This window comes from Macaca mulatta, chromosome 7, assembly GCF_049350105.2.
Source record: "Macaca mulatta isolate MMU2019108-1 chromosome 7, T2T-MMU8v2.0, whole genome shotgun sequence".
NCBI classification, from domain to species: Eukaryota; Metazoa; Chordata; class Mammalia; order Primates; family Cercopithecidae; genus Macaca; species Macaca mulatta.
Genome location: NC_133412.1, coordinates 180664666 through 180688404, shown reverse-complemented (window position 1 = coordinate 180688404; position 23739 = coordinate 180664666). Strand labels below are relative to the sequence as shown.

Sequence of the window (23739 nt, the reverse complement as noted above, 5' to 3'; positions counted from 1 at the left end):
GCATTGAACACATCATTGTATTTTGCAGATTCAGAAAGCAACAGAAAAGATTGACGGTGGTAAAAGAGACAGAGCCCTGCTTCCCTCTCCCTTTTCCCTTCCCAATGAATCCTCACAGCCAGGACCCTCAGCCTCATCCTGTGTGCAGCAGCTGCCATCCTCTCTGGATCCACCCCTGCCCCGCCCTGGGACTGTTACCTCATTCTCTCCAGGAGTCCAGGTGCCCCCCAGGGTGTGGTGCAGGAGCCTGGGGAGGTCCTTTGTTCTATGTCAGGGTCTCCCTGGGAGGGACACAGTCACCACAGCTGGTTGGGGCCTGGCTTCCCTAAGGACAGTCCTTTCCTTTCCCATTCTCTTTGGATGACTATCCCTGGGCTGAGGCATGAGGTCAGCAGAGGCACCAGTCACCCTTAGGGCCCCCGTCTTGCTGCTGGGGCTCTGGGCACTCCTGGCTCCAGTCTGGTGTTCTCAAGGCCGTCCCTTGTGGCACTACGCATCCTCTGAGGTGGTGATTCCCAGGAAGGAGACACACCATGGCAAAGGCGTTCAGTTTCCCGGCTGGCTGTCCTACAGCCTGCGTTTTGGGGGTCAAAGACACGTCGTTCACATGCGGAGAAAACACCTTCTTTGGCCCAGACATCTGCTGATGACAACTCAGGATGACCAAGGGGCCTTGCAGGTGGATGACCCCTACATCCCTCCAGACTGCTACTACCTCGGCTACCTGGAGGAGGTGCCTCTGTCCATGGTCACCGTCGACACGTGCTATGGGGGCCTCAGAGGCATCATGAAGCTGGACGACCTTGCCTACGAAATCAAACCCCTCCAGGATTCCCGCAGGTTTGAACATGTTGTTTCTCAGATAGTGGCCGAGCCCAACGCAACGGGGCCCACATTTAGAGATGGTGACAATGAGGAGACAGACCCCCTGTTCTCTGAAGCAAATGACAGCATGAATCCCAGGATATCTACTTTGCTGTATAGTTCTCATAGAGGCAATATAAAAGGCCACGTTCAATGTTCCAACACATATTATCGTATATATGGCAATATTACAACTTGTTACATAGCGGTGGTCCAGATGTTCAGTGTCATTGACAGCATTGTTCAAAATATTGATCTGCGGTACTATATTTATCTTTTGACCATATATAATGTTCATGACCCAGCTCCTGTGAATCAATATGGAGCTAATAGTGCGATGTTTACCTATTTTAAAAGAACCTTTTTTGATACTTTTCGTGTTCATTCATCCACACTACTTATTAAAGAAGCGCCACATGAATCTAACTATGAACCACAAAGGTATAGCTTCTGTACACATTTAGGCCTATTACACATTGGTACTCTAGGCAGACATTATTTATTGGTAGCCGTCATAACAACCCAGACACTGATGAGAAGTATGGGTGTGGAGTATGATGACAACTACTGCACATGTCAGAGAAGGGCCTTCTGCATTATGCAGCGATATCCTGGGATAACAGATGCGTTCAGTAACTGTTCTTATGGACATGCACAAAATTGTTTTGTAAATTCATCCCAGTGCGTTTTTGAAGCACTCGCTCCAGTGCGTAACGAAAGCATAACAATGGTTCGCTGTGGAAACCTAATCGTGGAAGGGAGGGAGGAATGTGACTGTGGCTCCTTCAAGCAGTGTTATGCCAGTCGTTGCTGCCGAAGTGACTGTCGCCTCACACCGGGGAGCATCTGTCATCTAGGAGACTGCTGTACAAACTGCAGCTTCTCCGCACAAGGGACTCTCTGCAGACCTATCCAAAATATATGTGACCTTCCAGAGTACTGTCATGGGACCACCTTGACATGCCCCCCAGACCTTTATTTGCAAGATGGAACCCCGTGCACTGAAGAAGGCTACTGCTATCACGGGAACTGCACTGACCGCAATGTGCTCTGCAAGGCGATCTTTGGTGTCAGTGCTAAGGATGCTCCTGGGGACTGCTATGACATCAATCTTGAAAGTCACCGATTCGGACATTGTACTCGAGAACAATCAGCTCTCAGCTACCAGGCTTGTGTAGGAATAGATAAGTTTTGTGGAAGACTGCAGTGTACCAACGTGACCCATCTTCCCCGGCTGCAGGAACATGTTTCATTCCATCACTCAATAAGAAGAGGGTTTCAGTGTTTTGGATTGGATGAACACCGTGCAACAGACACAACTGATGTTGGGCGTGTGATAGACGGCACTCCTTGTTCTCGTGGAATGGCCTGTAATAACACCCAGTGCAATGTGGCTATCACTTCACTGAACTACGACTGTTACCCTCAGAAGTGCAGTTACAAAGGGGTCTGCAACAACAGAAGGAACTGCCATTGCCATATAGGCTGGGATCCTCCACGGTGCCTAAGAAGAGGTATTGGTGGGAGTGTTGACAGCGGGCCACCTCCAAGAAGAACACGTTCGGTCAAACAAAGCCATCAGGCAGTGCTGTATCTGAGAGTGGTCTTTGGTCGTATTTACACCTTCATAATTGCACTGCTCTTTGGGATGGCCACAAATGTGCGAACTATCAGGACCACCGCCGTTAAGGAAGTAACAGCTACTGACCCAGAATAAGACAAATTCAGCCTGTAAAGATACAGAGAATATAACAGCAAAATCTATGGAACAGGATCAGGGGAAAGGATGGCAAAGCTCAAGTCCACATTTCTTGAAATGATGCTCACTCTGAAATAAATCTTCAAAAACACACATTGGTGCTCTCCACATTTTCTTAGACTCCGCTGGGAGCCCAAACGTGGCCAGAGCCTCTGGCCCGGAGAGACCTGAGCGAGCATCTGGCTCTTGACCTGAGGTCGCTGGTCCCACAATTAACGGAAGTTGCCACCAGCTCCTTACAGGGCCCCTTCATGACATTTCTCCAGAAGTGAGCTCCAGAGCAATGAGCTTCCTCACTCCCCAGGTAATCTGTCCTTCTCTGAGCCCGAAGTCAGTTTAGGGTGACCCAGGGCTACTCCCTGTTCCCTGTCTCTTCCTCATAGGGATGCTGTGGGATTTGCAGTGAGAGGGACTTGGGTTCAAATTCCCCACCAAGCAAATCCCCGTACCTGGGGCCGAGCTTCCCGTATGTGGGGAAATGAATTCCTGAGGTTGATTGCTGCATGCAATGAAATTCAACTAGAAAAATAGGCAGAGGTGCGGGGCAAGCTCTCTGGCATTCAGTGTGAGCTGTGTGAGTGGCAGCTGCCCCTCCCTTCCCGCCCCACATTTCCTCGAACTGAAACGGGAAGGGAAGCTGACTATGTTGTGATGAGGAAGAGAAACCAGGCTTGTAGCAGCACAGGCTGGTCCGGGTGAAAACAGGGCTAGGTGTGTTGCTAAGTTATTGTGAAGGAAAATGAAAGTTAAATGTATAAAGAACTGAATGAAATAACATTTTATTTTAAATTAAAATTCACAATAATTTTTACTTTTAAAATGCAGTGTAGATATGTCACAGAGAATGTGAAACGCAAAACCCACAAACAGAAGAAATCACACTTCCCATACCGTCCACAGAAAACTGCTGATATTCTAGAGTAGTACTGAGATCTAGCATTCTTCTGAATACACCTGTGGTTCTAGCTGCCCTGCTTCCATAACATTGTTTAGAATTCCCACCCCTTTCTCCAAACACAGCTTGATATCCTTTCTCTCAACCTGCTTAGAAATTTCCTCCATTCAGCCGACATAAAGATGCGAGCAATCCATTCCTGTGCCCCTCTCAGTGTATTTTATTATTTTGTGGGTGAACGCTAATGGACAGTTACCTATGAGGTCAGTGAATACGATGCGCTCCTGCTGTGTGCCCTTCGGGTGTGAGGGGTTTTGCTGATAGAGCAGCAGGCCCCATCCCAGCCTTCTTGCATCTCCACCCCCACTTCACACATCAGCTGATCTCTCTCCTGTGGCCTAGGGGGTTCCCCGGGGGAATGACCTCCCCTCTCTCCAGGGCCCACCCACTCAGTGCCCTTACAAGACCACCACGCTTGGCACGTGTCAGGGCCTGTGTCCCCTGCCCCACCCCCTAAGCAGATGGGACCGGCAGGGGCACTGCTCAGGGCAGGGAGCGGAGGTATGCGGGGAAGGAAGGCAAATGTGCGTTCTGTTGGAGAAATGTTATAGGTTGTTTGAGTAAAAAATCTAACGCTGTGTGAACTTTTAGAAAGATACATATTTCAACAAAGAACGTGACCAATCGAGTTCATGTTGAAGTCAGGTAAACACTATTTAGAGCAACAACAATATCAAAAACACAAGCCAACATTTCACCAAGAGAAACCATGATTAACCCCATGGAAATGGTCTTCCAAGGGCATCAGCACTTAAATCCTTGAAATCTGCATGCCTCAGCACCTGTTGTCTTGAGCTGCCCTCCTGTGTGTTCTAATCACTCCTGACCACGGGGCCTGCACTGTGGGAGATCTGAGCTGTGCCAGGTGGAGGGAGCAGGACAACTGCTACCAGGTTGCTGGTGTGGATGCCGAGGCCGCCCGAGCAGGTATAAACTCTCACCTGTGGGCCAGGGAAGAATGCACAAGAGACACGTCCTGGGCATAGGGTGAGGGAGAGCCGTGGGGGCTCTGGGTTCTGAGGAGGGTTCTGGCCTGGCAGGGACAAGACCAACCAGCATGTGAGGCCAGGCTGGAGTCTGGACCTCTGAGGCTGCAAGGGTCATGGGCTGCTTAGCCCAAGGGGCTATCCTGGTTCTCTATGGAGTACTTTCAAATGTTCCTTCTTCCTCCAATCCCCCTCCACCTCTGTTTCTGGGGTGGGTCCACTCCCAGAGTCTGTAACTCTCAAATCCTCTTTCCCGGGTCCTCGGCTTCACTCTGCATCTGTCCTGAGCATCTGTCTTCCAATTCCATCCTCTTCTCTTCTGCTGTGTCTAAGCTGCTGTGAAGCCACCTGCTGTAATTTACTATTGTATATTTAATATTGTACCGTACATCTGTTCTGTTTCCTTCATCATAAATGCTTCATTTCATGCTCGGCATCTGAGAACACAAGGCTTTGTCAGCTGTCACCTCCTTCCATTCTCTGTTTCCTTCCTCCTATGCCCATGTTTGCACATCACGTCCAGTCTCCTGCCATCCTGAACGCTTCTGATGGAAGGTCCGAGATGTCTCATGAGCATCGTGAAGATTCTTTGTAATGTGACCTTGTTCCAGGCAGGAATTCTCCCTCACCCACCCTTGGAAGCCAAGTATAGGCAGATTGCATGTCAATCAAAGACTGAGCTAACTTAACACTGGCTTTGGTTTGAAGGTTTCTCCAATCCCCAGGGCACAGGATTTCAGGGAGTTCAGGTGAGAGTCTGGGTGTTACCCTTCAGGAGGTTGTACAGTTCATTTCACCTAGTCTACACCACAGACTATGGAACCTATGTATAGTTCCAACCCTTTAGAGAACCCTAATATGTATATATATAATATATATTATATGTTATATATATAATATATATTATATGTTATATATAATATATTATGTTATATATAACATATTATATGTTATATATAATATATAATATGTTATATAATATATATGTTATATATAATATATATTATATGTTATGTATAATATATATTATATGTTATGTATAATATATATTATATGTTATATGTATAATATATATTATATGTTTTATATATATATATATGAGTTTACTAAGGAATATTAACCTCACACAGTTACAAGGTCCCACAGTAGGCCACCTGCAAGCTGAGGAGCAAGGAAGCCAGTCCAATTCCCAAAGCTGAAGAACTTGGAGTCCGATGTTTGAGGGCAGGAAGCATCCAGCACAGGAGAAAGATGTCGGCTGGGAGACTAAGCGAGTCTAGTCTTTTCATGTTTTTCTGCCTGCTTTATATCCTGGCCACACTGGCAGCTGATTAGATGCTGCCCACCTCGATTAAGGGTGGGTCTGCCTTTCCGAGCCCACTGGCTCAAATGTTAATCTCCTTTGGCAACAGCTTCACAGACACACCCAGGATCAATCCTTTGCATGCTTCAGTCCAATCAAGTTGACACTGAGTATTAACCATCACAAGTCGACCCCTTGTCAACTTGAGCCCACACGAATCTCCTGAGATCATACATAATCTTCAAATAAAGACAATAATAAGCTCATAATTACACCTAATGTAATACAACTATCTTTTGTACAACCAGAAATGTACCAATCCCCAATCTAAATGCTATTACATAAAGTTAAGAACACTTAAATGCTGATATGAAGTCAATAAATTTTATGTCACATGATAAAGGAAAAAAGAAATAAAATGAAGGAATTTTCTGAGTACAAGGGTATACATGCACAAACATGTTTTTAACAAAAGAAGAAGGAAATACTGATGACAATTACAGTCCTCATTTCTGCAACTCATCACGTGGTTGTAGCTGGTATTGATGACCACCTTCTTCTACTACCCATTCTGTATTCCCTTTGCCTTCAGCAAGCATCGCAGCGGGTCGTGGTTTTTTTCCTAGTGGAGTGACACAAACCTTCATTCCTGAAGGGTCTGGGCCATTCATAGTCCTGCCTGGATTGGGTTGTTGTAGTTTCCCATTGACCTTAATGACAGGGCATGGGAATGCTAAGAGACGCCCTAATGGATCTCCTGTATTCCATACATATTCTTCCTTACCTCCATTGTGGAGTAATAGACTGATTGCATCTTGATAGTCCAGGTCAGCCACCCAGCCAACACTGTAACTCCCTTCTTAGCCTGTGGACTTAAAGGTAGGAGGGGCCAAAGTGTCCAGGTGGCAATCTTAACTTCCCATTTAATGGAATTATTGTTGTGTCTCCTGATGGCAGCATTACTCCCACTGGATCTAAGACCTCTAGGCCAACAGAATGTAATGTCATGGGAACAGGAAGCAAAAATTTTGCTGGTGGATCACTGGGGGCGATGGTGAATGGTGCCACTTCCACTTCCACCCTTGACTCCTGCATCCACGAGTTATGGCTATGGGAGAAACAGGACCATATATTGGATGCGGATTCAGAGCACACACGGCCTTCTGGAGAGCTTTGCCCCAGCCCTGCAAGGTATTGTCACCTAGTTGGCATTGTAATTGTGACTTCAAAAGGCCATTCCATTTTTCCGTCAATCCAGCTGCTTCAGGATGATGGGGAACATGGTAAGACAAGTGAATCCCATGAGCATGAGCCCACTGCCACACTTCTTTAGCCATCAAGGGAGTGCCTTGGTCAGAGGCAATGCTATGTGGAATCCTGTGACAGTGGATAAGGCATTCCATGAGTCCACAGATGGTAGTCTTGGCAGAAGCATTGCATGCAGGATAGGCAAAACCATATCTGGAGTCAGTGTGTATTTCAGTGAGGACAAACCTCTGCCCTTTCCAGGATGGAAGAGGTCCAATATAATCTAACCTGCCACCATGTAGCTGGCTGATCACCCTGAGGAATGGTGCCATTTGGATAGAGACACAGAGCCAAACCATATCACGCCACCCCAACCACTCCCAAATCTCATATCCTCTTTGCGTTTCAAAACCAATCATGCCTTCCCAACAGTCTCCCTAACATCTTAACTCATTTCAGCATTAACTCAAAAGTCCAAGTCCAAAGTCACATTGGACTTTTACAGGTTCATAGATGAAAGGCAAGTCCCTTTCATCTATGTAAAATGAACAACAAGTCAGTTACTTCCAAGAAACAATGGGGGTGGAGACATTAGATAAATGCTTCCATTTCAGATGGGAGAAATGGACCAAAACAAAGGGGCTGCAGGTCACATGCAAGCCCAAAATCCAGTGAGGCAGTCATTAAATCTTAAAGCACCGAAATAATCTCCTTTGACTCCATTTCTCACATTCAGGGCATGCTAATGCAAAGTGGGGGCTCCCACAACCTTGGGAGGCTCTCATCCTGTGGCTTTGCAGGCTTTGCAGCTCTGATCCTGTGGCTACTCTCATGGGCTTTGTAGAGTTCAGCCCTCCTGGCTGCTCTCATTGAGTGCCTGCAGCTTTTCCTGGTGCACAGTGCAAGCTGTTAATGGATCTACCATTCCGGGGTCTGAAGGATGGTGGCCCTCTTCTCACAGCCCCATTAGTCACTGTCCTTGGTGGGGACTCTGTGTGGGGGCTCCAACCCCCCATTTCCCTTCTGTGCTGCCCTGGCAGAGGCTCTCCATGAGGGCTTTGCCCCTGGAGCAGACTTCTGGCTGGACATCCAGTCATTTCCATAAATCCTCTGAGATCTAGGCAGAGGATCACAAAGCGGAATTATTCTCTTCTGCACACCCATAGGCCCAACATCATGTGGAAGCCACCAAGGATTGGGGCTTGTACCTTCTGAAACAATGGCCTGAGTTGCACATTGGACTTTTTTAGCCACAGCTAGAGCTGGAGCAGCTGGGACACAGGGCACCAAGTCCCAAGGCTCCACAGAGCAGCTGGGCCCTGGACCCAGCCCATGAAACCATGTTTCCCTTATAGGCCTCCAGGTCTGTGATTGGAAGGGTTGCTGCAAAGATCTCTGATATGCCCTGGAAACATTTTCCCCATTGTCTTGGTTATTAATATTCATCTCCTCATTACTTATGCAAATTTCTGCAGCCAACTTGAATTTCTCCCTAGAAAATGCATTTTTCTTTTCTACCACATGGCCAGGCTACAGATTTTCCAAACTTTCATGCTCTGTTTCCCTTTTAAACATAAGTTCCTATTTCAGATCATCTCTCTCAAGTGCAAAGTTCCACAGATTTCTAGGGCAGGGACAAAATTCCAGCAAGCTTGGTTTTATACATTTTAGAGAGGCATAAGACATCAATCAAATACATTTAAGAGATACATTGGTTGGGTCCAGAAAGGTGGAGCAACTCAAAGTGAGGGCTTCCAGGCTATAGGTGAATTTAATTTTCTAGTTGACAATTGGCTGAGTTTGTCTAAAGGCCTGGAATAGACAGAAAGGTAATGTTCAGGTTAAGATAAAGATTGTAGAGTCCAAAGTTCTTTTGAAGTCTTTTAGTGGCTGCCCTTAGAGACAATAGGTGACAAATGTTTCCTATTCAGATCTTAGTTCATCTCTTTAGGATTGGGAGGTTCTAGAAGAAAAAGATCTAGCTATGTTAATAGAGATTCTTTACAAATTTTCCCCCACAAAGAACGGCTTTGCGGGGCCATTTCTTTCTTTCATTTTTTTTTTTTTTAGATGAAGTTTTGCTTTCGTTGCCCAGTCTGGAGCACAATGGCATGATCTTGGCTCACCACAACCTCTACCTCCTGGGTTCAAGCAATTCTCCTGCCTCAGCCTCTTGAGTAACTAGGATTACAGGCATGCACCACCACACCCAGCTAATTTTGTACTTTTAGTAGACACAGGGTTTCTCCATGTTGGTCAGGTTGGTCTCGAACTCCCGACCTCAGGTGATCCGCCCACCTCAGCCTCCCAAAGTGCTGGGATTACAGGCATGAGCCACCACACCTGGCCTGCAGGGCCATCTCAGAGTAGGGCAAAGAAACGTGTTTTGGGGTAAAATATTTTGATTTTCTTATTTGTTTTATAATGTTATGCCAGAGTCAGTTTGGAAAGTAAATCATATACAGGTTTAAATAAAACCCATCTGATGAGAATTTATGATTTGTAGAGCATGACTCCCCAGACTCCTTAGGTAGGAATTTGGGCAAGATAAAAAAAAAAATCAGAGTTTAGTCCTCACCACCTAAGACCATCTCAGCTTGAACTACACTGTTCATGTCAATATCAGCATTTTGGTCAAAACCACTCAACAAGTCTCTAGGAAGTTCCAAACTTTCCCACATCTTCCTGTCTTCTTTCAAGTTCTCCAAACTGTTCCAACCTCTGCCAGGAGGAACCCAGTTCCACAGCTGCTTCCAGATTTTGAGTTATCTTTATATTAGTTCTCCACTCCTGGTACCAATTTACTATATTAGTTTGTTTTCACACTGCTATAAAGAACTGCCCGAAAGTGGGTAATTTGTAAAGAAAAGAGGTTTAATTGACTCACAGTTCTGCGTGGTTAGAGTCAGGGACTCAAGAAACTTGCAATCATGGTTGAAGTGGAAGCAGGCATGTGACACATGGCAGCAGATGAGAGACAGAGAGAGAGAGAATGAAGGAGGAACCACCACACATTGATAAAACCATCAGATCTCATGAGCACTCACTCACTATCATGAGAACATGAGGACAGCATGGGGGAAACCACCCCCATGACCTGGTCACCTCCCATCAGGTCCATCCCTTGTCACATGAGGATTACTATTTGAGATGAGATTTGGTTGATTACACAGAGCCAAACCATATTAGCATGTGACAAAGGTCTAATATCAAGAATCTACAAGGAACTTAAACAAATCAGCAAGCAAAAACCAAACAACCTTATTAAAAAATGGGCAAAGGACATGAACAGACACGTCTCAAGTGAAGACATGAATACATGTGACCAACAAGCATATGAAGAAATTATGCTTAACATCACTAACCATTAGAGAAGTGTAAATCAAAACCACAGGGAGATACCATCTCACACCAGTCAGAATGGCTATCCTTAAAAAGTCAAAAAACAACAGATATTGGTGAGGCTACAGAGAAAACAGAAGACTTAGGTACTGTTAGTAGTGTGACAGGAAAATAAATCTTGGAATGCCAAGATCATGAAGCTAGAGGGAAAAGTCAGGCTGGGAACGGCTTAGAGCAAACTTGCCTCCCATTCTATCAAAGGCATCCCTGAGGCTCACATGAGACAAATGAATGTCTGATTGCTTCCTCTTTTCTAAAGTTTATGTAAAAACGAAGATTCACTGAGCCAGACTAAGTTGTATATTCAGTGGAAGGTTTATCAAGGACTCAAAAGAATGCAAAATTTTGTCACTTATCTACCTCTAACCTAGTGGAAGCCCCCACTTCGAGTTGTCCTGCCTTACCAGACTGGACCAATGTACATCTTTCACATATCGATGTCTCATGTCTCCCTAAAATGTATAAAAGCAAACTGTATCCCTAACTACCTTGGACACATGCCATCAGGACTTCCTGGGGCTGTGTCACAGGTGCATCCTTAACTTTCCAAATTGACTGAGACCTGTCTTAGATATTTGGGGCTCACAGTAGAAATGTAATGTAGTTCAGCCACTATGGAAAGCAATTTGGAGATTTCTCAAAGAACTTGAAATAGAGCTACCACTTGATACAGGAATCCCAGTACTGGATAGCTCCCCAAAGGAATATAAATTGTTCTACCAAAAAACACATGCCCTCATATGTTCGCTACAGCACTAGTCCCAATAGCAAAGGCATGGATCCAACCTAGATACTCATTAGCAAAGGAGTGGATAAAGAAAACGTGATACATATACACCATGGAACATTACACAATCATGAAAAAGAATGAAATTGTGTCCTTTGTAGCAACATGGATGCAGCTGGAGTCCATTATCCTAAGTAAATTAATGCAAAAACAGAAATAGAAATACCACATGTTCTCATTTATAAGTGGGAGCTTGACCTCAAGTACCTATGGACACAATGCAGGAAACAACAGACATCAGGGCCTACTAGAAGATGAAGGGTGGGAGGAAGGTGAAGACTGAAAAACTAGCTATTGGATACTATGCTTATTACCTCAGTATGAAATCATTTGTAATTGTGACATGTAATTTACACGTGTGACAAACCTAAACATGTTCAGTCTGAACCTAAAAAAAAGTTGGAAATGGAAAACAAAAAAATAATCCAAACAGGGAGAATTAGAGTCTTTCTTATTTAAATACCACATTTTTTAAAAAGGGATAGAGTCTCACTTTGTCACCCAGTCTAGAGTGCAGTGCTGCAATCATAGCTCACTGCAGCCTCAAATTCCTGGGCTCAAGTGATCCTCCTGCTTCAGCCTCCCAAGAAGCTGGGACTACAGGCTTTGTGCTACCATGTCCAGCTAATTGTTGTGATTTGTTGCAGAGACAGGGGCTCACTATGTTGCTCGGGTTGGTCTCAAACTCCTGGGCTCAAGCAATCCTCCTGCCTACAGGTGTGAGCCACCTCACCTGGCCTCAAAATACCAGATTCGTTATGGGTAAGCCTTGCTCAGACATGGGAAGAATTAAGTCAGCACTTCCCTCCATGTAAACAGAGATAACTTTAAACCTCTGCCAAACATTAAGCAATATCTCCTTAGACCTGGAGCCTTACTAGGAATTAAACCAGTCTTTCAGGACTATTTAGACAAAGGACTCCTAACACCTTCCACTAATCCTTGCAATACACCAATCCTCCCAGTTTAAAAAGCTAAACAGAAAAGGCTGGAGAATTGTTCAAGACCTAAGAGCACAAATACAATAATAATTCTTAGACATCCTGTTGCTCCTAACCCCCATACCTTGCTGTCTGATATTCCCATCACCGTCATTGACTTACACAGTGCTTTCTCCAGCATACCTGTAGAGAAAACAGCCAATATTGTTTAGCCTTCATTTCTCAAATTGCCAATATACATGGTCAGTCTGGCCCCTGGGCTACTCAGAGAGTCCTGCTTAATTTTCTTACATATTATGGGCAGATTTAGGCAACAGTGAATTTCCCAGTGGATCTATCACAATTCCACATATGGACTATGTGTTCCATATATGGACTACGTATTCAACCTTCCTGCCAAAATGCAGAGAAGATGCTGTCCACCTGTTACAACAGCTTGCTTTGAAGGGACACAAAGTGTCCAGAGATAAACTGCAGTTTTGCCTCCTTCAAGTTAAGTACTTAGGACATATGATTTTCCTGAGAGGGCTACTAATAAATCCGGAGAGAATCTCTATCATCATGACATTTACCCTGCCCAAATAAAATGACAAGAGTGTTATCAGGGTTAACAGGCTACTGTAGAAGTTGGAATCCAAATTACTCATTAGTGGCTCAGCTTTTAAATAAAAAACTAACCAGCAGACTAAATCTGCCGGGAAGAAAGGAAAAAGCAACACATAGAGGATTTAGAACAGACTCCCACCCGAGAGACTGCCTTAGCCATCCCAACCACAGCCTTTTCTTTTTCCTTTTCAAACATAAAATAAATAGAAATGCTCTAGGAATATTGACTCAAAAACACAGTGATGACCACAGGCCAATTGTTTATTTCAGTCAAAAAATAGTCCGGTGGCAAGAGGGCACCTCCTTGTATAGCAGCTGCAGCCATCTTATGCAAGAATGTTGAAGAATTTGTCCTAGGGTCTCTGTTCACCATCCATGTCTCCCACTCTGTGGACTCCCTCCTAAGCTCTCACCACACTCAACACTGTTCTGACAGCCACCTCGCTTCTTATGACGTGCTCCTGCTTTCTGCCCCTAACATGACTCGGAAGCACTGTAACACTCTGACTCTGCTCCCTGCTTCCTCTTCCAGATAAGCAGTGAGAGGAGGAACATGACTGCGCTCAGCTAAGGGATATCTTACTCTCCCCTAGGGAGGATTTACAGGAACCCTGCATGGAAAATGCTGAATTAATTTGACTCACAGGGGGTTCTCATTTGGGGGATAGTGCCTGTGCATTACCAGGCAGCATATGCCACCACTTCCACGGTAGACACCATCAAAATGACCAACTGCAAAGAAGTGCAATCAGCCCAGATGGCTGAGTTAGTAGTGTTAACTGGAGCTTGACAGTTGGCTGAAGAAAAGGTGGCAGATATATACACCGAGAGCCAATACGCCTTTGGAGTAGACCATGATTTTCATGCTATGGAAACAGAAGGACTTTCTCACCTCATCTGGGCAACTTATAGGCAGCAAGTGCCAAGTTTCTTGGAGCTCTTAGAAGCAATTCATATGCCAAAGCAGCTGACAATCATCAAGATCCCTGGACATCCAAAAGATAACACAGAAGAAGCAGAAGGAAATAACTGAGCTGATGCTACAGCAAACAATGCCACCCTAGGAAAGATGGTCTGTCCACTCGAGCATGCTCCCTCCTTCATGCCATTGCCCTCACCAACATTCTTTTACAATACCAGGTATCAACCCCTCAAGAGAAACAAATCTGATAGCAAAAGGTATCTCCCTTTTGACCCAAGTAGAGAATTGTGGGTAGGCTGTAATAACAACAAAACCATAGTTCCCAGAGGTGCACAGTTACCCCTCCTTCAATTTATTCATGAAATGACTCCTTGGACCCTTGAAAAAATTGTAGCATGGGGAAATCAATATTTCTGGACACCATCTCCCACTAGAGCCCAAATGGTGTGCTCTTGGTGTAGTATATGCCCAAAGCATAGCCCCGGCAAGCCTTTCCATGGCTCCCAAAGTCCCTGTGCTTTGCCAACAGGACCCTCTTAAATATGGAAACTGAATTTTATCAAGATGCTGCCTTCTGACAATAGTAAATATGTATTGATCTTGATTTCTGTGTTTTCTCATTGAGAGGAAGCATTGATCTGTTATAGGGATGTCTTAATGCTTGGCAAAGTTTTGTTAGAATCATTCCAGTTTGGGGAATCCTCTGTCTGAGCTACACAGCGACTGTGGTACTCATTTGACTGGACACCTTGTTGAATCCATTTGCAAAGTCTGTCTGATAATACAACATTAACATTGTCTCGATCATCCCTAAACCTCCTAAACCATGGTGGAAAGCAAAAGGCACATCTTAAATAGCAGCAGACAGAAGAGAAAATGAGAGCCAAGTGAAAGGGAAAACCCCTTATAACATCATCATATCTCGTGAGATGTGTTTTCACTGCCACGAGAACCATATGGGGGAAACGGTTCCCATGATTCAATTATCTCCCACCAGGTCCGTCCCACAACAAGTAGGAATTATGGGAGCTAAATTCAATATGAGATTTGGGTGGGGACACAGCCAAACTATCTAGTTCCACCCCTGGCCCCTCCCAAATCTCATGTCCTCAGATTTCAAAACCAATCAGGTTGGTAGTAGGGACAAATGGTACAATAAACATTCAAATAGCTAAGTTAACAGAGACTTTGAACCTCCCTTAACCTCCCATTGGTCCTACTTAATCCTAGGCCCACTCCTTTCGGAAAACACTGTTTTCCAATGAAATAATAACAGGAAGACCTATGAGGCTAGACAAGGCCTCACATGAGCTAGCCTTACTCAAGGGGTAAATACTGCATTATTGCCAAAGATGTCTTAAAACTTTAATAAATAGTTTTTTGTTTTTTAAACTGGTAACAGAATCTTTCCCCAGTGAGTTTGTGGGGGCCGACGACTCCCAGGATCACAGATCGCAGCCAGAGGACTTTGTGTAATGGAAAAGACACCAACTGAAAGACCTTCTACAGCCCTGCTGGAAAGGACTTCAACAGGTGCTTGTAACCAACTCTTGTTCTGCAAAATTAAATAGAGTCACTCCTTGTTTTCACATCTCACACCTAAAACAGGTGTGCAACCACATTCCTGACCACACCTAGAGTTTCAGTCCAGTCTCTGACACCCACTTGCAATTTCAGAAAACACCCAAGAATCAGCTGGTCAACAGTGCAACAACCAAAGCAGAAATTCTTCCAGAGACATCTGACCAGGTCAGTCCTCGTGACACCTGAATAACTCTCAGTCTTACTTTTCTTGTGATCAACTACATGGCTGAAATCCCTCAGTGTTTTAACTAAGACTCTCAAGAGACTGTTTGATATCTGTGGAAGGAACCTCTCTCGGTATGTCTTTCTGTGTTAGTCCATTTTCATACTGCTGATAAAGACATACCTGAGACTGGGTGATTTATAAAGAAAAAGAGGTTTAAGGGACTCACAGTTCCACATGGCTGGGGAGGACTCACAATTATGGTGGAAGGTAAAAGGCACATCTTAAACGGCAGCAGACAAGAGAGAAAGTGAGAGCCAAGTGAAAGGGAAAACACCTTATAAAATCATCAGATCTCGTAAGATGTATTCACCGACATGAGAACAATATGGGGGAAACTGCCTCCATGATTCAATTATCTCCCCCCAGGTCCCTCCCACAAGTGAGAATTATGGGAGCTACAATTCAAGATGAGATTTGGGTGAGGACACAGCCAAGCCATATCATTCCACCCCTGGCTCCTCCCAAATCTCATGCCCTCAGATTTCAAAACCAATCTTACCTTCCCAACAGTCCCCCAAAACCTTAAGTTATATCAGCATTAACTCGTAATTCCACAGTCCAACGTCTCATCTAAGACAAGGCAAATCCCTTCTGCCTATGAGCCTGTAAAATAAAAAAGCAAGTTAGTTACTTCCTAGATACAATGGGGGTACAGGAATTGGATAAATACACCTATTTCAAATAGGAGAAATTGGCCAAAACAAAGGGGCTAAAGGCCCCATGCAAGTCGGAAATCTAGCAAGGCAGTCAAATCTTAAAGCTCCGACATGATCGCCTTTGACTCCATGTCTCACATCCGGGTCACGCTGATGCAAGAGGAGGGTTCCCAGGGTCTTGGGCAGCTCTGCCCCTGTGCCTTTGCAGGGTACAGCCTCCTCTCCTGGCTACTTTCATGGGCTTATGTTGAGTGTCTGCAGCTTTTCCAAGTGCATGATTCAAGCTGTTGGTGGATCTACCATTCTGGGTCTGGAGGATGGTGGCCATCTTCTCACAGCTACACCAGGCAGTGCCCCAGTGGGAACTCTGTGTGGGAGCCCCAACCTCACATTTCCCTTCTGCACTTCCCTAGAAGAGGTTCTCCATATGGGCTCAGTCCCTGTAGCAAGCTCCTGTCTGGACATCCAGGTATTTCCATACATCCTCTGAAATCTATGTGGAGGTTCCCAAAGCTCAATTTTTGACTTCTGTGCACCTGCAGGCTCAACACCACAAGGGTACTGACAAGGCTTGGGGCTTGCACCCTCTGAAGCCATGGCTCAACCTGTACGTTGGCTGCACAGAGCAGCCAGGCCCTGCGCCTGACCCCAAGAAACCATTTCTTCCTCCTAGGCCTCCAGGTCTGTGAAGGGAGGGGCTGCTGCAAAGGTCTCTGACATGCCCTGGAGACATTTTCCCCATTGTCTTGGCAATTAACGTCTGGCTCCTCGTTACTTACGCAAGTTTCTGCAGCCAGCTTGAATTTCTCCTCAGAAAATGAGATTTTCTTTTCTATGGCATCTTTGGGCTGCACATTTTCTGAACCTCTATGCTCTTTTTCCCTTTTAAAACTGAATGCATTTAACAACACCCAAGTCACCTCTCGAATACTTTGCTGCTTAGAAATTTCTTCCACCAGATACCCAAAATCATTTCCCTCAAGTTCAAAGTTCCACAAATCTCTAGGGCAGGGGCAAAATGCTGCCAGTCTCTTTGCTGAATCATAGCAGGAGTCACCTTTACTCCAGTTCCCAAGAAGTTCCTCATCTCCTTCTGAGAGCACCTCAGCCTGGATTTCATTGTCCATATCACTATCAGCATTTTGGACAAAGCCATTCAACAAGTCTTTAGGAAACTCCCAAACTTTACCATATTTTCCTGTGTTCTTCTGAGCCCTCCAAACTGTTCCAATCTCTGCCTGTTTCCCAGTTCCAAAGTCGCTTCCACATTTTCAGGTATCTTTACAGCAATGCCCCACTCTACCAGTACCAATTTACTGTATTAGTCCATTTTCATGCTGCTGATAAAGACATAGCTAAGACTGGGTGATTTATAAAGGAAAGGAGGTTTAACGGACTCACAGTTCCAGGTGGCTGGGGATGCCTCACAATCATGGTGGAAGACAAAAGGCACTTCTTAAATGGCAGCAGAAAAGAGAGAAAATGAGAGCCAAGCGAAAGGGAAAAGCCTTTATAAAATCATCAGATCTCATGAGACTTATTCACTACCACAAGAACAGTATGGGAAAAACTGCCCGTATGATTCAATTATCTCCCACTGGGTCCCTCCCACAACATGTGGGAATTGTGAGAGCTACAATTCAAGATGAGATTTGGGTGAAAACAGCCAACCATATCACTCAGTCTCCTCTAACTGCCTGCCCCACACTCCCTTCCTCTTCAAACCTGAAAACTTCGCATGGTTTCCCCAAAACCTCACTGACTTGCCTGCAGATAGAGCCCACACAATTTAGTGGGCATAGATCAGGATAATTGAAGGCTACTAAATGGGACAGTTCCACCCTAAACGTTCCCCAATGTGCCCCTTTTCAGGGTTTTCTATGATAAGGGTCTCACTAATTATGACACCCTGCAAGAATATTGGCCTAACGATGCCTCAGGACAATTACTGAGGAGGGTTAGTCAGACGACATTGTCTAACAATAGATGGAAGAAATCTAGGTGTCTCCTGTGTAAACTGCTGCAGCATACTCTACCCAAATGACCACAGTTCTGTGCTTGGGATGGATACCTTCATCCTGCACCAACCACACTGACACTGCCCTCAGGGAACCACTGCTTATGGGAGTCAGCTGATGGACAGAGGACCCTGACAGCACAAATTCCAACCTAAGGTCAGGATGCCTCTGGGAAGCATTATGGAATACCCACACAAGGGTATACATAGACGTAACCTCTGCTCACCTGACAATCACTTGGGATACTCAATAGTTCTAGGCTGACTCCACTTATTCAAATTATACTGACACCATTAGCCTATGACGACAACTGCAATTCTGGTGGATGGAACAAAATAGGCCACCCAAAAAGCTAAAACGCAAACTCATTGGAGGAATTAAAACTGGGCTACATGTGTTGGGGAATGCTGAGTTCACAGATATTGAAGAAAGGCATTCCTTAGAGAAAAATCCCCTGCCCAAAATAGTTCACATAGAAGGAATGCTACTCCAGGAAAAGTGAGAGGGATGAGAAGCTGCCCTAAAAAATGATGCAGCTCTCATCTAATGGATATAAGCCAGACAAACCATGAAAACATACTCCCAAACTCAATGGTGGGAACAGGCATGTGCTCTCACCTAACAAGGGCTCATGTCCGTGTTATTAATAATACAAATAGAATCCGAAGTGGCTGTGAAGCAATGATCTGCCATCCTCAGTGCCAAGGCACAGTCCAAACACCTGTGGAAGGTGTAGGGTCCTGCAAATTTATGGAAATTTTTCAATGGCAAATGGGACCCCAGACACTATATTCTTAAAGCCCAGGTACCAAAGTTGAAAGAGGTTCAAATGAATTCTGCTGTTCAACTAGTAGGCATTGGGAGTTTGGGAAATAATATGAGGATACTCCCCAGGGGAAGCCAGGGGCTATTTTAGCTAGGAATAGATACATGGCACCCCATTCCTCTCTCAGATTGAAAAAATAGAAAAGGAGAATGGTTATGCTCACAAACCACTTGGAACCCTGATTTCTCTCTAATTTGTTCCCTAATATTCACCACTATGGGACATAACATTTGGTATATTGGAAAGAAGCATTTTATTGGGGGGAACAACAGAATGACACAATAGAATTATATGACTTCTCCTATAGTAAAACCTTTTTCTGTCCTAAATATCAGTGTATGGTGCAATACAAAAGTGGTGGGAAAAATAGATTTGTCAACTGTAAGCAAGTCGTGTGACAATTTAGACATGGAGGACCAGATTTGCTCAAATTAGATTCACATTCTCCTTGGGATGCTTTACCTATGGAGACCAATTGGCCAGAATAAAACTTAAATTTACTGGATTCTGATTTGGTGTTGGTCCTACAACCCTCAGGTAAGATTTACCATAGGCTCAAATGCCCATTGATAAGAAAGATAAACAGCCTGTAGGTCTGATTAAAGAATATGATGATGATGATGATGCAGGCAGGGACTTTTTGGCTAGAAGGTTGTTTACTGCCCCTGATTCTACCTTTAAACTTCGTAGACACCTAATGTTCACTGTTTTTATGGCGAGTCTTGCTATTTTATCATTCAACGTCTCTTGTAAATGCTATGCCAGGTACAGGAAAAGAAAAAAGACACAATCAAAGACCCACATCATGGTGGCCTCAGAGTAGATCTGATCCAGAATGTTTTGTTCAGACTGAATCCTAGGTCTGACTCTCTCGCCTCTTAAACAATCAGCTATTAAATCAGGCCAGGTCACGTCCATTCCTCACCATCTGACATCACTGATATAAAAACTACCATTACCAATGACCAATGACCAATAAACAACCCTAGGAATGGGCTTTTCTAGCACCATGGGACCTCCTGCTTGGTGTTGGCCTGCATGTGCATTCCATGGAATGATCTTTGGCCAAGAGTGGAGACTGAGGACTAAACTCTCACCTTTCTTTTATCTTGCCCAAATTCCTATTTGAGAGGTCTGAGAAGCCATGACCTACAAGCCATAACATCTCATTAGAGGGGTTTTTATTAACCTGATATAATGTGGCTAAATTTCCAACCTGACTCTGGTATAGCGTTGCATGACAGATGGCAGACCCTGATGTAAATCAAAATATTTTACCCCAATATATATTTATTTGACATGTTTTGAGATGGCTGTCACATGACCCACAGATTAAAATGGCCCTGCAAAGCTGTCTTTTGTGCAGGAAATTTGCATCTCGAGAGAACCCCCAATAATGCAGGCAGGGCTTCCTTTTCTGGGCCAATCCAGGAAGTAGGATAGCTTAACCGGGAGCCTGACATCTTTTAGTGTCTGAAAAGAGAATTTATCATCTATTCTCTCTGAGGACTACTACCTAGGAGACTTCATCTACATAACAGGAACCATGGCCTCCACAACCCCTTATCTTAACTCAGACATTTATTTCTACTAACATCAAGTCTTTACACAATAGCTTAATTCTCTCAACCAAAGGTCAACTAAAGAATCTCTGAAACCCACTTATGACTTGTAAGCCTCCACCTTGAGATGGCCCAGCTTTCCAGGATGAAAAAATGTACACCTTACACATATTGATTTAAGATTTCACCTGCAATTTCTGTCTTCCTGAAATGTATAAAACCCAACTGAAACCCAACCGTCTCAGGTGCACTTCCTCAGGACCTCTTGAGATTGTGTAACCCTACACCCTGGTCACTCATAATGACTCAAAATAAGCCTCTTTAACAACATATTTGGCAGAAATCAGTTTTTTCCCCATCTACCACCTACAAATGAGATTTAAAGCATCTCATGAATTTACACACAGTGCCATACTCACGCATACAGGTACACGAAGACCAGGTTAGGAGATTTAAGGAGAAGGTGAGAGGTCCACTCAGACGTCTTCTTCAACAATATACCCAAAATATGTCTCTCATATTAATACTCCTTAATGGAAAAGAATTACAAACATGTTACTCTCAGCTTTCAGAATGAAATAACATTCACCCCTTCAGCAAAATGGTAAAAGAAAAGAAAGAGAGAAAACAGCTAAGGAAACACATGAGCACCAGAATTTCGTTTCAGTTTCCTCCTGTGTGTTTCATGAGTATGACTGTTGGTGGAAAGAGGTGGAGGCTGTGGCTGAGATCAGCTTGTGGTAAGGCTGTGACCATTTGACTAGATTCTTTCACTGGAAGTGGTTATTTCTTTCCATGTCATGTCACGTGTTTGTGATTTTTGAAATCTCTCTAAATTCAACTGGATCCACAATTTAGTATGTGAAATGGGTAATTAGGCTAATGAGTAATTAGGTAATTAAGCTAATGGGTAATTAGGTAATTCAGTACTTTCAGTCCAAATTAAACTGACACTGCTTTGCTAAGAAACTGGCAATCTTGCAGGACGTAAACAGAGAACAAAAACAAGTTCAAAGAGTTTCCAAATGATTTGCCTCATAGTAGGGCAGTTAGAATGGCAGGATTCTCAGACTGGCTGCTCCCAACACAGAGTTATTTGGATAATTTATGTCTCCTGACCTCAGGAGATACACCTGCATTGACCTCCCAAAGTGCTGGGATTACAGGTGTGAGCCAAAAAAAATTAGCCAGGTATGGTGGTGGGTGCCTGTAATCCCAGCTACTCGGGAGGCTGAGGCAGAAGAATCACTTGAACCCAAGAGACAGAAGTTGCAGTGAGTTGAGATCGTGCCATTGCACTCCTGAGCGACAGAGCAAAACTCTCTCTCAAAAAAAAGGATAATTTATGTCTCATGTCTTCCAGTGTCTCTTCCATGCTAAACATTTGTGAACATAATCACACCTCAAACAAGCAAAATAATGTCTACACACCGCAGTGGCTAGGAATGGCATTGCACTGTGTTTGATAGCTGGTCTGAAGACTCTCCTTGACCAAACTCTAGTCAGATTCATCTGAGCTCTCTTCTCAATGAGGCTTATGACTTTGGGCTTCTGTTTCTGTCCTTAGAGTGGGTGCTAGAGTTAGCAAGAATCATACTAAGTCAGTTTGGAGAGAATGACCCACATTGACATCTGATCACCCTTCATATCTTATCAAATTCCTTATCCTTTACACTTCATATCTGATCACAATGGCCTGCCTTCAGCAAGAATCTCATTAAGTGGGTTTAGCAGACGCCTCCTATCCTTGATGGCTCTCTGAGTAATTTCCATCCACTGACCCACATATTCTGCTCTTTACTCTAAATCCCTATGTGATTTGCTATTTCCTGGGTTGAGCCTGGTCACTAAGGGGACCATTATGTTTAAAAAATAATTGAGTGCACATATACATATACACATAAACACATGCCAACATAAATGCATGCAAGCACACATACATATATATAACACATAAGTGTACAACAGGTACATAAACATGCATGTACATAAACTAACATCCGAAAGACATGACAGTGAGGGGACATTTTATTAATCAAATCTCATATTTAAGTGTCTAGTTTATATTTTCTCAGAAAATAAAGGAATATACTGAGAGAGGTACATGGATGGACTACGAGTATCTTAAATGTGGACTGAATGATGTAAATCTCAAAGAAGACTCAAAGGAAGGATACCAAGATGTCTTTGGAGAAGGGGATGAGTTTTGTAAACAATGTATGTAGAAATAGAGCCTTTTTTATTTTTAATGCATAAACACATCTTTAATGTTTGAATGCTTCTAAGGATGGAGAATTGTTACTTTTGTGCTTTGTTAAATGATTCACATATTAATGTCCAAATACATCAAATGATTGACGTTCCATTAATGCGAAATGTTTGATATTTCTCTGCATGCTCACACAATATGTACACGGTTGTAAATCAAACTTTATTGACTTAAATTCAATTTCCCCAATTAATGACTCATTGAGGGAAGATTATTTAACCTTCTGGACATTGATTGAAGATTATTTAATCTTCTTTACATTATAAAATTACAAATACATTATGCCAGATTTTCTTAAATGCTTCAAATACTTGAAGAAACAAAACTCCCCAAATATCACAGTAATTAGCAACCTAATTGTTGAACACACTAAAACTCTTTCTGAAAGTCTTAGTGCCTGGATTTATTTGTAACACTTATTTTTAATTGACACATAATAATTTTACATATTTATGGTGTACGGGCTGATATTTCGAGAAATGTACACAATGTGTAGTGATCAAATCACAGTTATTAGCCTATTCATAACCTTAGACATTTATCATTTTTCTGTATTGAAACAATTCAAAGTCCTCTCTTCAGTCTATTGGAAATATTCAATAAAGTATTGTTAACCGTAGTGAGCCCACGATGCCACAGAACACTAGAACTATTCCTCCTACCTACCTGTAATATTGTAACTGTTAACCAACCCCTCCTCAAAATTGACATGGAGTTCAACCAGCATCAGCAGCTCAGCCAGGAGGCCAGAGGGCTTAAAATCCCACTTACGTCCCTCCCCCAGGTTCAGGCCTCCTCACCAGGGAGCTGGTAGAAGGTGTCCTG

The 23739-nt window shown here is 43.8% G+C and overlaps 1 protein-coding gene and 1 pseudogene across 2 annotated transcripts in view; both read left to right on the top strand.

Annotated features, from left to right (window-relative positions):
- Positions 1-23739, top strand: part of LOC106999631 (homer protein homolog 2 pseudogene) — a 115687-nt pseudogene that overhangs the window by 5749 nt on the left and 86199 nt on the right. The gene's annotated exons all lie outside the window — the stretch shown is intronic.
- Positions 383-2581, top strand: LOC704251 (disintegrin and metalloproteinase domain-containing protein 21-like). The gene has a single exon (XM_001088316.5). The coding sequence runs from the start codon at positions 383-385 to the stop codon at positions 2579-2581; it is 2199 nt and encodes a 732-aa protein (XP_001088316.2).